The following is a 16,831-nucleotide window of genomic DNA, read 5'->3' on the forward strand; positions in this document are numbered from 1 at the left end:
ACGAAAAAACACGTTCATTAGTGAAGGTATACCATGGCGCGCAAACTGCCTGTGCCGCCAGCATCCACACACTATGGCAACACCGCTTTTACCTCGGGCGTTGTTGGGCATCCTACTAGAAATAAATCCCAAAATGAAAATTTCTTTCATGACGTCACTGGTCAGGTCCCAAAATAGAGGGACAGGATGAACTATCGTTAGGAGGAAGGTTGCCGCGGAAGCCCTCCTTTCCCACTTCGCATTCATGCGGAATGCACTCGTGCCTTCTATCAGGTCCACTGGCCCGTTTGGTGATTCGGCCATAAAATTTGGTTACTTTTTTTCTGATTGTGTTCATGTTTTCTGAAGACGCAGAAGTTAAGCTGACTGGTTTTCCACTAACACGAGACTCGATCAACACAAATAAAATGCACATTTTATTGCATATTTTGTATGAAACAAAAAAGATACATACACGTGGTGTGAACGTGTCAATCTATAAACGCAGCTTTAATTTACAACTGACTAATGGACATAATGAGCAAACGTTTAATCCAGAAAGTCCGAATCAAGGGAAAAATTATCAATAATCGCGAATAGGACACGGCGTATTTCACTCAATCACGTTTCTTAAGACGGCGCGCATAGTTTCCTTACAGAACTGGAGTACCAAACGAGACTGAAGTTCAGAGGCACGAAGAGAATTAAAGTGATTAGAAGTTTTTCGAGAAAGAACGTCACCTGAAGCAGTGTTTCGGCATGCTGACTTGTCTTCGTCAAAGCAACAGCGTCGCCTTGACGAAGAAAAGATCGCTTGTCAAAACATTAACTCCATCGACAGTCTCTGTAATAATTTTAGAACCATTTAGTTCATCACGTGTATTTGAACGACACTAATAAAACGAAAGACTCGCAACTATTCAAATCACTGCTACAAGTATTTCATGAGCAGGAAGCAGCCTATATTTACATGACATCATTTGAACTACACGCCAAAAGTAAAATAAACGAAAACTATGTAGCTGAGCAAACTCGTATTCAAGCCCTTCAATAAACACATTTCCCCGACAGGAGCTTGGCTGCCGTCTTTCCCAGTTAGTCCAGCAACACTAAACTAGGGAGCAGAAAATCCCTATACCTCCCATGTATTCGCTATCGGCAGCGGCAGTGCCGATTTTAACACTGGCGGTTGCCGGGCATCCATCTGCAAATAAATCAGGAAAAAAAATGTCTTTCATGACGTCACTGGTGACGTCCAGAAATAGAGGGAAAGTACGAAAAACTGAGGGCAGGAGGGTAGCCACGGAAGCTCTTCTTTCCCACTTCGCACGCAAGCGGAATGCTCGTGCCTTCTTTCAGGTCCGCTCATCACTCGGGCGAAGCGGCCGTTCTTACAGTTTTTAAATCTTCTTTTTTAATTTTGAATTTGTTCATGTTTTCTGAAGAGATGAAAGTTAAGCTGATTGATTTCTCAGTATGACTAAACTCACTCGGCACAAATAAAATGTGCTTTTTTTATTGCACGTTTTGTACAAAAAAAACAGACATGCACATAGTCTGTAAGTGTCAATCTATAAAAGCAGCTTTAGCTTACAACTGACATATGGACATAATGAGCAAATGTTGGAAGCAGAATATTGGAGCCAATGCGAAACTTATGAAAAATCGCTGGTTCACAATCGTTGGCTATACCTTGGGCTAACCACGATACTACCAATGGGTTATCTCTTCTCGTTTCACAGGATTGGCGCCAGCATAATAGCGAGGATGATGAACCTTTTTCACTGGCCCAACATTATTTACTGCATGACGCAGGCTTCGAAGGACTTTAAGAAGAATGTCAACTTCATCCACGAGTACAACAGACAGGTAGGTAAACAGTGCGCAGCGCACCATCATTTTCAACTTTCCTTTGTAGAAAAAAAGCTCTACAAATGCATGTCTTCCAATGTTCTTCATCGCGTCGTAATGGCTTTGAACTGCCGGAGTGCAGCTACCGGAGAATAAATGGGGCAGCTTTGACATCACGACGTGTGATGCACTGCGAAAATGCGTCGCAGCTGCGCTCTATCGCGACCCCACCACTGGGGTACCACGAATCCAGGCGAAGGTTCACAGGTATTCTAAGCCATTTAGAGGTCTAAATTTAGCTGTAGCGTTGCAGTTGTGCAAAACCCTACGACGAATGATTGTGCAGAATTACACGCGTTGGGCAGTCAAAGTAGTAGTACTAGTGTTTATTTCTACAACCCAATAGGCAGCACAGCGCAGCATCAAGGGCAGGGGAACAAAGATTATAAACCATAGGGGTCTCGTCCAATCATTGGGGAGGCTGTTTATCAAGGGAGTGTCCAGCCAATTGCCGACACTAAACATTAGGTGGACATTCCTGTAGCTTCCACAAACTGCAAGATGCTGTGGCACAATCAAAACGCAGTCTTGCTCGCTGTTCGATGTTGTGTTCGTCCGCTAGTCTTACGATCCACTTCTCTCAGTGCTCCTCCTCGTATACAAGAGGTAAACCTCAGCCAATTTTTAGCAGTGGAGCTGTTTAAACCGGCTGTGAAAACTTTTGGCGCCCGCAGAAAACCCCCGAGGAGCTCGGAGTAAAGCCGTGTGCCCGAGAAGCCCAGGCCGTGCAGCCCTGAGCTCGCGCTGCAGTGGGCATGGCACGAATACAGAGCGCAACTTGCGATAGCAGCGTTGATAAAAAAATTCGGCAAATACCACGCACCTGGAAATCGACGTTATGCGAAGCATGCATGCGGAGGGAAGGTGACCTTGTTGCAATTTTCTTATTGAGCGACACCTTATGAAATGACGTTAAATATATGTAAAAACGTTGCACGCATCCACATATGTAGAAGAGTTGCAGATGTTTATATAACCAGTTGTTTGCACTTGCGCAACGATGCCAACTGGAACCTGTGAATTAGCAACACCCGAAGCTGATATGAAGCGCTGATGCTAGCAAGGATGCTGGTCCTGAACACTGCTACATAAATCAACCTCAGCGCATGGCAACTAACCACAATTGACGTTACCCCAACGTGACGGCTGTATCAAAGTTTATAAAATTGGGTAGGCAACACTGCAAACACTGTTGCCGTTTCAGGAAGATTAGCGTCTATTTGAAAAGTTGTTCCGAGACCTGGCGTAGCTCTGTGGTAAAATGCTTCATTGCCACGCACAATGCTTGGGTTCGATTCCCACTGGGATCCTGACATTTATTCCTTGCATTCGTCGGGTCGACCCTATCGACGTCGGGTATTTCTTAACGCTCACGTGTTGAAACTTCCCATGTGTGTTCTCGTCGTTCCTGGATAGATACTAAGTGTCAATCACCTCTGGCACATACCCGCATACCAGCGGCACATGCGTGGGTATGTGCCACTGTCTGGCGGGAAGCGTTTGACGATGTACGCGATGGTATTGTGACATTATTCATGTCTTTACCAGCGCGTCATATTCGTCAAACCATCTTAACCTCTCATGCTAATTTTGGTTCACGCCAAGTTAAGGGGGTGACCACAAGAGCACCCAAACGTAAGCGGCTTGATAGATAGATAGATAGATATGCTCACAGTCGCCGAAGTTCGCTAAGAAATGCTTCGCATTTAAAACTTTTTCGCACTTTTCCTCCGTGGGTGAACTTCCGCACTCAGACGAAATGACGAACACATTAAAGATGAGGCATCCGGTTTCAAAGACCACACAACTTTGTCGCATGGCATGACGACCCGTTCTATCATAGCCAATGGAACGCAGTGTGTGCTGAGAGATATATTCGACCTTTTGTACTGTTAGCTCATTAAAAAAATGGTGTCGCCAGAGCCGGGAAAAATTATGAGTACCGCCAAACTCAGGTAATTCTGCAGACCGCCTCCCCCAAGACTATCTGGGTGCCCATAAATTCCGCTGTCTAGCATTTTGCCTACGGTGCAATTTACGCCAATTTTTGTCTTTGTTTTAATTCACAATTCCGTCCATACGTTTGTTACTTGCTCTTCCCTGGCACAAGCTTGCAATGCACTATTATAAGCCCCGCTTTTAGAATTTTGTGACGAGGTGCCATAAACGTTCAAGGCCTGCAGCCACCTTTCACTCAACATTACGTTCCCGATATTCTTTCTTATTTTTCAGATTGTAAAACAACGGGTGTCGAATTACAACATGGATAAAGTGAAGGTGGACTCAAAGAAGTCTTTCTTGGACGTTCTCCTGCACGCGCACGTGGTGGATGGCACGCTAACAGAAGATGAAGTCAGGAACGAAGTCACATCTATATTTATTGGGGTAAGCGTCATTTCGATATCTCAATTTAACTCTTTGGCCACACCGACACTTAAAAATAAAATGCAGTAAAAAGCAGGAAATTGCAGGTAAGTGAAACTTGCTAGTTTGTAAAGTAGTTCGTGAATAGTACTGACACAAATTGTTGATACATTAGTGAATTGTTAACCCGATATGTGCATGTACATTGGCTAATCAAAGCCGTTATATTACAACAATATATATGTATGTATGTATACATATGATATTAAGTGAAGTGCCATCATCCGCGTTGAATAATTACAAGTCACTCACTACTTCATATATTTACCATTGAAAGTACACATCACAGCAACATACATACGGGCATGAACGAGTCACAGACGAGGACATACACGCAAACGCCAAACACGCACATAGAATATCAAGAATTAGCCAGTATCTATTCTAGCAGCCCTTTCGAGGCTATTTATGCTCCTACGATAGAATAGCACACTGTGTACTGGTCATCAGCAACAGATTTTAGAAAAATAATGAACGTTTTGTACACATCATTGTTTGTCCTTCCATTTGCGTATATGAGTGTCATCACTTAGAACTAAATTTTCATTCCAAGGTAATCGACAAAATTAAGGATGGTTAGGGATACGAGTTAATAGAGAGTAACCTGCGCTTCGCCGATGGCATTGCACTGCTGAGTAACTCAGGGGACGACTTGTAATTGACGATTACTGAATTAGACAAGCGGAACAGAAAGGTAGGTCTGAAAGTTATACTGCAGAAAACGAAAGTAATTTATAACAACCTCGGAAGAAAAGAGAGCTTCGACGTAGGTAGCAGAGTACTTTAAGCTGTAAATGACTACGTATACTTAGGAAAGGTAGTAACCGTTGAACCTAACCACTAGATTGAAGTAAATAGAAGAATAAAAATAGGGTGGAGCACATTTGACAAGCATTCTCAAATCATGACTGGTGGTAGATTTTCATTATCCCTCAAGAAGAAGGTATATAGCAGCTGCATCTTGCCGGTACATACCTACGGAGCAGAAACCTGGAAGCTTAAAAGAGGGTTCAGCTTAAATTGTGGACGATGCAGCGAGTGACGGAAAGAAAATTTTCACCTTAAAAGACAAGCAGAGAGCGGAGTGGGTCAGGGAACAAACGGGCGTTAAGGACATCAAAGTCGAAATCAAGAAGGAGAAATGGTAATGGGCAGAGCATGTAGCGCCAAGGGAAGATAACCGCTGTTCATTAAGGATCACAAACTGGATTCCAAAAGAAGGCAAGCGGGTGAGGAGAACACAGAAAGTTAGGTGGGTAGATGAGATTAGGTAATTCGTGGTCATAAAGTGGCAGCAGCAAGCACAGGACCGAGTTGACTGGTAGAAACATGGGAGAAGCCTTTTTTCTGCAGTGGGTGTAGTGAGGCTGATAATGATGATGAAATTTACATAAAAGAGTGTTACGATTACTGAAAGATATACGGTGGTGCTCACAAGAAATCTGGCAACGTATTTGGCTTAGTAGTTATCTAGTTAAAGAGACCAAGAAAGCACGCTTGGTTACTAACAGCAGAAGTTTCAATCCCTACTAGCTGTTGGCTGTAGTAAAGAGATTCTGCGAAGGTAGTAAAATACGCTCGAAACAATTAAATACATGCGTTGCCAACTGTTATTGTGGTAACCATTCAAATTCCATATGTAGCGGGAGAACTGGTCATACAGGAACTGGTAGTGGGGTTGTACTGCACGAGATAAGTCCCCAAGCTACTATCCCTCTACCGTGGTTACGCGTCTTGCGTACTTTTGCAAGTAATATACATCTGATGGCATCAGCTTGATGGGTCACTCATTCTTAGCTCGATGAAGCTATAAAGATGCCTTTTCTACGTTGAGGAATTGCAGGAAGAGAATCAGCCTGCCCTGCCATTCCTGGAGTGTGAATGGAGTAAGTTTCTTCATTCCGGGTAACGGAAAGGAACAAATTTGCGGCAAGTTGCAATTCCCCGGAATGGAATTGGAATGTAATGGATTCTCCCATTCCGCAACACTGGCTAGAACGCATCGGGATAATCACGTGGTGACGTTCGGGCTCACGCCGCGCAATTGTGCATGAGCGGGGAAAGCGTGCTCGGCAGTCGTGTGTGTAGTCGGCATTCCAGTATCTGAGCGTCTATGGGCAACAACGGGGAACAAGCAGCTGGCGGCGCACGAAAATAAGCAGTGCCTGCAATGGTTGGAGCCACTCGGAGGCGGACACCAGGCGCTGCTGCTTGATACGGTTCTTGATGGCTTTTGCAGCGTCTCCCTCGCTTGTCAGAGCGATAATGCAGGCCTTATGAAGCTTGCCATTTGCGCTTTTCTTTTTTCGGTACGATCGCCCATAGCGTGTCGAGAGCACTAAAACACAAATATGGTAATTAAGAGCCCAGTGGTGTCAGATGGACACGTCGTTAGTTATAGCCATTGGGCGTGGGGCGAGTTTCGACTAACTAGTGGCGTCTCTGTCGGTGTCAACGGGGAACTAATGGCATGTACGTGCCAGAACGGGCGCAGGGCTTGCTGCGGGGGCTCCGGGCTGGACGTTGCTTTCGTTTCATTGTGATGTTGTTGCTTCTGTCATGTGCTGCCGAAATCTACGTGAAGTGTACGAAGGCTGGAGATTACATTATCTGTTAAAATATTAGGGTCGATGAAGCATCCACAAAAGAACGATAACAAGACGGGAGCAGGCAAGATCTACAACGGAGAAAAAAGAGAAATCATAGAAGCATCGAGTGAAGAAACACGAAAAAGAAATGGAAGATGTACGTTCTTTTTCGTCAATGTAAGGGGCGAATGTTAACCTGTACACACAATAACAAAGTATTACGAAAGATTCAGATCTCTCTATCTATCTATCTATCTATCTATTTATCTATCTGTCTATCTATCTATCTATCTTTCTATTTGTCTATCTGTCTATCTATCTATCTATGTAGCCGCCAATGACTTTTAGCTCTCCCTGATTGTGTCACGTCACTGTATGAGGAGCAAAAGTGACCAGTCATAACATGAAAACCATCACATGTATGTCATGAGTATCATGATTTACATGTCATGGTCTCGCTGCTTTTACGGTGGTTTCGTTCACATGACATGCTGCAAAACTGGTGTAGTATGACATGACTTCATATCGAACATAAGGAACAGACCCTAGCGTGGAAATCATGCCATGCATGTCATTTAAGTAATTACTACACGCCACGCTGATGGTGCTCTCGCGGCCGTTTTACTAGCTTCTTATATGCCGAATATGGTATTACATGATGTGAATGGATGACTAAAGTATATGACTCGTGAAAACATGATGATCATGACATGCGTCTCATGTAAGAACATGACCACTTGCCCTGATCACGGCGCACTCGCCAGCGTTTCACTAACCTAACATATACCGAATTTGGTACTACGTGACTTGAATGGACGGCGAACATAAATGCCAGGTGCACACATGATAAACATGATATGGAAGCCATGGTGGCATAATTTACGTCTACCTCCTAATCTTGTGTTGATCTTAATGTGATATATCAACCTTCCTCATTCGTGATTCGCATATCATCGGTACCCACTGTACGTGGGACCTGTCAATTTTTTAGCCTTGAGTCAAGCGTAACGAAGTGGTTCGCTGCTTCTGGGTAGATATAAACGGTAAACCACCTGTGGCTCATACACGCATCCCGCGTCCCGTGTATGTGTCACACGTGGCTGTAAGAAAAGGTTTCATAACGTACACGCCAAGATTTCCGCACAACTCATGTCACAATCAGAGAGCCATGTTCGTCATATGCTCCTCCAACTTTCTCCACTCTGAGGGGAAAAGTACGCGTTGGGGATGAGAACGCGTGCTTTTAATGCGAAAACACGATAATCTCCCCCCCTCCCCCGCGAGATGCCCATCACCAGCGGTAAGTGGTAAATATAAATAGCTTGCCGTTGAATATAGCTATAAAAATATAAATATAGCTTACCGTTTGAACGTTGAAGCACGTTCTCCTCGGTGGCTCACTGGTTAACGCCTCGCATTCGCGATTCATAGGTTCCACGTTCGATTCCACGCGCAGGAGTCTTTTTCGGGAGGACTTCTTTTTCTTTCTTGTGCTTATATATATATATATATATATATATATATATATATATATATATATATATATATATATATATATATATATGACGCTGGCACCACCGTCACTCACCGTATATATATATATATATATATATATATATATATATATATATATATATATATATATATATATATATATATATACGGTGAGTGACGGTGGTGCCAGCGGCAAAATCCAGCGGAGAGTGTCCATATAATTGCTATCGCGATAAAAAGGCGAGTTTCTCGATTCGGCTCCCACAAAAATTTTGTTAAGCCCAATTCAGTTCTCAGACGATAAATGGTTAGGCACTTCCTAGTGGCGTTTCCTCTTTAAAGAAATTTTGCTCCTATAGTATTCTATATCAAACATGAATGGGGGAAGTGCAAGGGTTTTGTGGTGGGCCCGTAACTGCAGAATAACATTAGTAACACTTTTATTTCCATCTATATCTTTCTCGACAATACCCCAATAACTATCCAACGCTACCAGGGCGTGTCCATCGTTTCCATAAGAAATGGCCCAGCAATTTCACTGCACTTTCCTCCTTCCTTATAGAGCTGTCTTCGTGCTGCGACACTTTTATGACAGCAACTTCCCTCGTGCCTATGCACTAATAAAAATAGTGCATTCTCGTAAAACCTTGAGCACACAGCAAGGCAGGCACCTTCCAACTTTCCTGTGTAGGAAAGGTTGCGAAAAAACGCATTTAGTCCTCCATCTAAAAGGAAAGAAAACCCGCTTAACGTGAACATGTGATCTTTTTGGACGTTTTTTATAGAATTTTCTGAGCTCATCTTGTTATTGCACAGTATGCATCCTTGAAGCAATTAATAGAAGGAGATAGCTGCGAAAGTTCGAAAGATTCTCTATAGTTCTTCACGTAGCAGTGTTGTTAAATCAAATAAAAGCTGTTCTTATGCTACAGCGTTTGATGTAGTTTAAGCACGTTTCCGTGTATAAAACCCATATGATACCATATGCGAAAGCTTGAATCAAGTTCACAGCTATACGCAACTATGGTGCCACTGTGACCGATTTAATCATAACAGCCATCCGGGTAGCACAGGTAATACACTGAAAAGTGTTCTTGTGTGAATATAGTGATTATGATTCTACTTCTGCAGACGCAAAATAGTACTAGCCAACAGTCTTGCAGCTCGCAGAAAGCCGTTATTCTTCAGTACAATGCTCTACTTTTCGCGATAAGATAAGTAATGAAGTGGAAAGTCTTGTAAAGTGCAGTATATTAAAAAAATAACCAAACAAAAACCATGGTTTGATGGTGATATTTGAAGGTTGATTGTCAAAACGTATAAGTTTGTATAATAACTTCGCCCCACCTCGGTGGTCTAGTGGCTAAAGTACTCGGCTGCTGACCCGCAGGTTGCGGGTTCGAATCCCGGCTGCGGTGGCTGCATTTCCGATGGAGGCGGAAATGTTGTAGGCCCGTGTGCTCAGATTTGGGTGCACGTAAATAACCCCAGGTGGTCGAAATTTCCTCCGCTATGGCGTCTCTCGTAATCATATGGTGGTTTTGAGACGTTAAACCCCACATATCTATCTGTATAATAATTTCGCAATAACAGTATCACGTCTAATGAACAAGAACTTAGGCATCCAACTGTGACGCTCAATTCCACAGTAAAAATAGCGAAGCATTGATTTTTTTGGCCAGTAAAGCGATAGGTAAAAGAAAAACTCGAAACAGTTCTGGAAGCATGTGAAACAAAGTATCGGAAAGATGGTATTAGCATTCCAGTTTCGACTCTGCAGGGTGATACTCTACAGACTGATGAAAAAAAAGCTGCAGCTTTCAAGAAATCTTTCTCGTAAGTTTTTACTCAACGTATACCTGGCAACGTAGTAGCGCTTTCAGTTACCTAGCTTCCAATGAAATAGGTAGGAATTTAGGTTAATGTTGATGATTGCCTTTTACGGGATATAGATACATCGAAAGCAGTTAGACCTGGCACTGTATTGCCAATTGTTGTTTAAAAAATTGTCATAGCATCATTTGCACAGTATTTATGTGCTATATGTAAAACTATACACTCAATACTGGAATTTCTTCACATGACTGGAAATTCGCGCATGTCATTCCTGTTGATAAATCAGGTGAGAAAAAGTTCGCTGAAAATTACAGTCCTATTACGCTAACAGGAAGGGCACTAATGGTGAGGGAACCAAAACTTATACCCAAATTTCTTATTAATATTTGCTATAAAAATGCCATTAATTCCCATGAATGTCTCTTATGAAGAACATACGTCTTAATACGACGGAATCATTAACCGAAAATATTAGAATGCCTGTACAAAACGCACGAATATGGTAGTTCCTTCTTTCCATGACCATAAAGAATTGAAATAATCTCCCAGACCATAGCGCCAATAAACTGATATTGAATTTTTTTTCTTTCTATAACACTGCCCGCATTAGCACTGCCAGTAGAAATTATTTCAAAGCGGTGTGATGTTTACAATGTATGATTGCGATATTTTTTTGTTTATTTTGCGTAATGTGATTTAATAAAAGCACTTTTTACTTTGAAGTACCTTTTATGTTGTTATATATATATATATATATATATATATATATATATATATATATATAATAAGGGAAAGAAGTGTATACTTAAGGGCTCGTTTTTTCGTGTTTTAACACAATAATAATGAGATCTAACAGACACTAATGACAAGCAATGTACAGGGGAAGTTATTTGAACCAATGGAATGTAAATAAGAAGAAAGAAAAGTGGATGAAAAATAATCAGCCGTGAGCAGGAATCGAACCTACGACCTTCGAATAACGCGTTCGATGCTCTAACCACTGAGCTACCACAGCGGCCTTCTCTCCACCCACTTTTTTGGGTTTATATGTGAATTTAGAAGTAGGAGTGACAGTCAGCGCCATCTATAAGCCAAGCGACGAGTGTGAAAACACTCTTTTATTCGCATGTTTGGCGTCACGTAGCACGTGAACTTATTATGAGCGGGCAGCTGATTAATAGTCCCTCGTATACAACCTAATGACACCAAGTCTGCCAGTACGAGACCCTCGTTTAATGAAATAAGGGAAAGAAGTGTATACTTAAGGGCTCGTTTTTCCGTGTTTTAACACAATATTAATGAGATCTAAAAGACAGTAATGACAAGCAATGTACAGGGAAAGTTATTAGAACCAATGGAATGTAAGTAAGAAGAAAGAAAAGTAGATGAAATAATAACCAGCCGTGAGCAGGTTATTTCTGTAGAAAAACCGATAAATCATGTGCCCATTCTGTGAAAGATTATTCTCGCGCAAATAACGCATGTGTGATTCATTACTTAGAAAACTGCTTAACTGATTTTGATGAGAAAAATATATTTATTTAAAAGAAGTGGTTATATATATATATATATATATATATATTGTAACGACGAGAAATAAGACACAACGCCTTTGCTGCAGGCCGGCTGTTCTTATTCTGCTTCGTCTTCGTCCTCTTCCTCCTAGCATGCGAGTCTGTGCCAGAGAGAGTTCCAGTTTCGGTTTTCGTCATTACACTCGGCCATGACTGCTAGCGCGCAAAGGGCAATTTTCTCTGGAGGGCGGCACTGGGAGTGCCGTGGTAGTCTGTCATGTGCACGCCTCGAGCTGTCCTGTGGAACTGTCCTGTACTCTGGTGGACGACCCTGGCTGTGTCGAGGTGGTCGTTGCAGGTCGCGTCCGCGCGGCAAGTTAATGTAGTCACCTGGAGAATGTAAACCCAGCAGGTGATACTGGCTGGTGCGGAGTGATCGCATTGGTGGCGGACCATCGCGATGACTACCCCTTCGCTGCTTGGATGACATTGCAGGGACACCAGTATGCAGTACTGCGGCCCACACTGAGCGGGGACGCCTGCGTTGTTCAGAGCGAGGGAAGGTACGATGGGCTATATCGATAGATATCAGCGACATCGCTGTGTAGACTTTGCGCGTAGACTTGCGACGCAAGTCGTGCTCTAGCGTCTTCGCTGATGCACTGCTGGTCGAAGTGGAGGTTTTTGCCAATCCGTCACGTGCGTTCATGTCGACATGGCCAGTTGCCTCGCCATCCGGAGCAACCGTGAACTGCACCGGAATGACTTCGATGGCATCCTCCTCAGGTGGAGTAGGCACTTGTGGCTCGTTAGGGGAGACGGCATTTGGCAAGTTACGAGCGTCCACGCACTCGGCCAATGACGGCAAAGGTGGCAGGGGATGGTGCGGCTCCTTACTATGGGTCAAACTGGCCGTTGTGACGTGTGCTTGGTCTCCGGCTGGTTGTGAAAGAGCCGCCGTCGTCACGCAGCAGGTCAATGGATCCAGGCCATTTGGGGCTGACCAGCTTGGAGGCTGGCTCACTGGCTTCTGTGCTTTATAGGCGGTCCTAAGTTGGGTCAAGGGTAATTGTGTGTCAGGTGTCGACGCGGAGTCAGAGATCTGCCCGGAGGAGTACACCGTCCAGCTTGTCTCGATGATTGCCGCAGGGTACTCTGGGAAGCTGTCCGGGGAGGGGGCACGCGGCACAGCTGTAGGGGGGCGCGGCGCCTCGTGAGGTTGATCTCCGAGGTAGGGCAGGTTGGCAGAGGGTGCAGCTGCCTCGTCGTTGTGCTTCTCAATAGCCCCTTGCTCGGTAGTGGCGAGGGTAGAATGAGAGGTAGCAGTGAGGTCAGACTCAATTCTTCCAAACGCAGCAATGAGCTTGGCGCTCCAGTCCGCCCAGGACTGCTGCCGCACGCCTTCGTACCTGTGCCACGCAGCAGCAGGATTTTGAAGGCGGTCTAAGGCCACGCACCACTTCTGATTGTCGCTCCATCCCTTGCGAGCTCCGAGAGCATTGATGGTAGCCACCCAATCGACGGCATCGTCCTGGAAGCCGCGAAACTCGGGTAGCTCGGAGGCAGCCGGTGGTGGTGTCACGGCAGGCGAAGCTCCAGAAAATAGCGACGCCACACAGCCAAGTTGGTGTGAAAGAGCCGCGAGAGTATACTGGAGCTTGCTGCGGCTCTCGGGGGAAGTTGTTGAATGGTCTTGCGAGGCGGCCGCGGCCAACGCCTCATCGATAATGTGAAGTCCCGGCAAGGCAGCAGGGAATATCGCAGAACTCGACGCTGTCAGGGCGCCGACCTCGAGGCGGAGTCGCGCAATGGTGCGCGAAAGCTCGGTGGCACTCTCGGGCGGCCCACATGCGGAGCCAGTGGGGACGTGTTCCCCGATCAGCGTACTCACTGCTGTGGTACCCTCGGCCGAGGGAGCTTGAACAGCACCCCTGAGCGGCTGAGGTGCCGATGAAGCACTGAGCAGGACGTTGTCGCAGTGGGAAGCGTGAACGGCATTCCCGGTCAACGACAGGCCATGTACTGTCGTGGTGGGGCCGGGGCAAGCCTGCCCAGGAGCCATCGAGAAGGCCTGGACGCCGTCCCCGAATGGCGGCACAGGTGCTCCCGGCTGCAGGAGGGCTGTCGGCTCCATGATCGAGGAAGCGTGAACAGCGTTTTTACGATGAGAGAACCACGCTGCCGATGATCCACGAGGGTACGGACAGGTGGCTTGTGCCGCAGGGTTCACTTGTCGACCTGTGCTCACGGCACAATCCGTGGCGAAGGACGCGTAGACGGTGTCCCTTTTCATGAAGAAATACCGGTGATGGGTATACTAAAGCCGCCGAGGAGGCCTTGGCGCCATCCCCGAACGGTGGTGGCAGTGGCGGCAGGTGAACAGCTGCTGAGGAGGCCTTGACGCCGTCCCCAAGCGACGCTTACCGCATCTGCATGTCGGCGGGCGTCCTGGATGACGAAGCCGGGACGTATGACGTCTTCTTCGTCGACTGCGCCATTGTAACGACGAGAAATAAGACACAACGCCTTTGCTGCAGGCCGGCTGTTCTTATTCTGCTTCGTCTTCGTCCTCTTCCTCCTAGCATGCGAGTCTGTGCCAGAGAGAGTTCCAGTTTCGGTTTTCGTCATTACAATATATATATATATATATATATATATATATATATATATATATATATATATATATATATATATATATACATATATATATATATATATATATATATATATATATATATATATATAAGCATCGGCGAATAATTAATGTTAACTCTCGAAGTTTCTCAAATAGAACAAGTTCGCTTGAGATACTGTTAGTTCAACATGACCCCCATATTACAGTTATTACTGAGACTTGGCTTCGCGAGGAAATTACCGACCAAGATGTGTTTCCTCGTTGCTACAATGTTTATCGAGTAGATAGGTCTTCTAAGAGAGGGGGTGTGGCAGTCCTAGTTAAAAATCAGGTTGAAGCTGTTGCTCTGGAAATAATACCCTCGTTGAAATACCTATGCATCAGGGTATCGCTTTAGGGCTATAGCTTTGTACTTTTCGCAGTTTATAGGCCCCTTGACGCCGCTCCTGAATTTGTGCATGAATTATCGTGTATTACGAATAAATGCTTGAGTAGCAAGGTTATTCTTGTAAGTTACTTTAATTTGCCTGGTATAGACTGGGTGTACACTGACTCTGGGCTTCATGACAACCGGGATGTTAACATACTTTTTGATATCATGTTAACTCACGATTTCATGCAAGCTGTATTTGAACCTACTCGCGTGTAAGGTTCTTCATCATCAGTTTTAGACCTGGTATTCTTTGCTCGCAAATTTGCTGAATTCACGGTGGTTGTCGAGCCCGGGCTATCAGATCACTATCTTGTCTATATTTTCTTGCTGCTTACTTTCTGTAGAAAAACCGATAAATCATGTGCCCTTTCTGTCAAAGATTATTCTCGCACAAATAACGCATGTGTGATTCATTACTTAGAAAACTGCTTAACTGATTTTGATGAGAAAAATTTATTTATTTATTTATCGATACTGCAGGCCAATATGCTGGCCCATGCAGGAGGGGCAAATACAATAATACAATAACGAGGCATTCACAAAAAGACTAACAATGCAAGAAGAAAACATACAGTGCAAGACGCTTGCTTCGCAAAACAATTTACACAAGAGATAGCAACGAAAAAAAATCTTAAGACAATAACAGAGCACTACACAGAGCATGGGATTCACAAGACAATTGTAAGAAATGTTTAACACTGATCATATTTATACTAAATATTAAGAGAAGTGGTTTTCCAATTCTTTTGTAAAGTTTTCCGATTGTATGTCGTGAACAGATAAAGAGTTCCATTCTTTTTTGGTGCGCGGAAAAGCAACTCTTCATGTGAGATCTGGTTTTGGCGAATATAGGCGCGAGAGAAAAGGTGTGTCTGTGTCTAGTCAACCGTGTGTTTAGGGGTACTAAAAAGTAAGGCTTCTGAAGGCCAATTTTCCCTTTTATTATGTTGTGCAGGAACTGTAGGCGACTAAGTTTACAGCGATGCTCTAGTGAACTTATTTTATTGGTAAGCATTAGAAGTGAAGGGGAATGTTCTCTTTTGTATTTTCCGAAAATAAATCTAACAGCCTTCCTCTGCACACGCTCTAAATTCATGATGTCTTTTTTGGTGTGAGGATCCCATACAACCGCTGCATAATGTGAACATACCTTGGACTCGCTTTAAAGATATGTGTCATATTTGTCTAAACAAATTCATACCAAATAAAAAAAAGCGAGTACACAAGCAAACACCATGGATAAATTGTAAGATTATTCATATGAAGCTCAAAATTAAGCGATTGAAGAATGCAGATGAGAAGCCAGACTTGATATCTGAATTACAAAACGCTCGCGCTTGCGATGTGTAATTCGAAGGCCTATTACTTTACCACGTCCCTGCCCAATTTCATTAAAAATGATCCAAGTAAGTTTGAGAATTACATTGTCGAGAAGAAAGAAATCAATATCACAAATTACAGTGAATGGACAGATGGTTACTGACAAGCTACAACTTCTATATAACTTTAATAAGTTTTTCATTGTGTTTTTTTCTAATTCTAGTGATTGTTCACACAACTGTACAGCGCTGCAACTTTCTGATGCAAGTTTTATATTGAAACCGGGTGTACTTGCTATGCTGCTAAAACTCAAACCCAAAAGTTCTAGTGGACCTGACAATATCCCTAATTAATTTCTTCGTAGACATGCGATAACTTTATCGAAATGTTTTGTTATAATATTTCGCACGTCACTGTTGTTGCCAGAATTACCGAGTGACTGGAGGACAGCCCACAGTGCACCAATTCATAAGAAGGGAGATCGTCTTCTAGTTGAAAATTTCCGTCCTGTTTCTCTAACCTCGTCATGCTGCAAACTTATTGAACATATAGTCACAAACAGCATACCTACATATTTAGAGATGCATTCTGTTTTAATTAAGTATCAGCATGGGTTTAGGAGGGGGCATTCGACATTCACAGAGCTGATCACTGTTGTTCATTTTTTTTGCGTCAACTCTTGACAAAACTGCACAAA

General features: G+C 43.8%; 1 protein-coding gene across 1 annotated transcript in view; it reads left to right on the forward strand.

Moving 5' to 3' along the window:
- The window catches only part of LOC119161235 (cytochrome P450 4V2), a 118,333-nt gene that overhangs the window by 52,489 nt on the left and 49,013 nt on the right, over positions 1 to 16,831 (forward strand). The window contains exons 6-7 of the mRNA XM_037413609.2: positions 1,722 to 1,848; positions 4,123 to 4,275. Coding sequence (XP_037269506.2) covers positions 1,722 to 1,848; positions 4,123 to 4,275 — 280 coding nt within the window. The remainder of the gene's footprint in view (positions 1 to 1,721; positions 1,849 to 4,122; positions 4,276 to 16,831) is intronic.

This window comes from Rhipicephalus microplus, chromosome X (genome assembly GCF_043290135.1).
Source record: "Rhipicephalus microplus isolate Deutch F79 chromosome X, USDA_Rmic, whole genome shotgun sequence".
In the NCBI taxonomy this organism is placed as follows: Eukaryota; Metazoa; Arthropoda; class Arachnida; order Ixodida; family Ixodidae; genus Rhipicephalus; species Rhipicephalus microplus.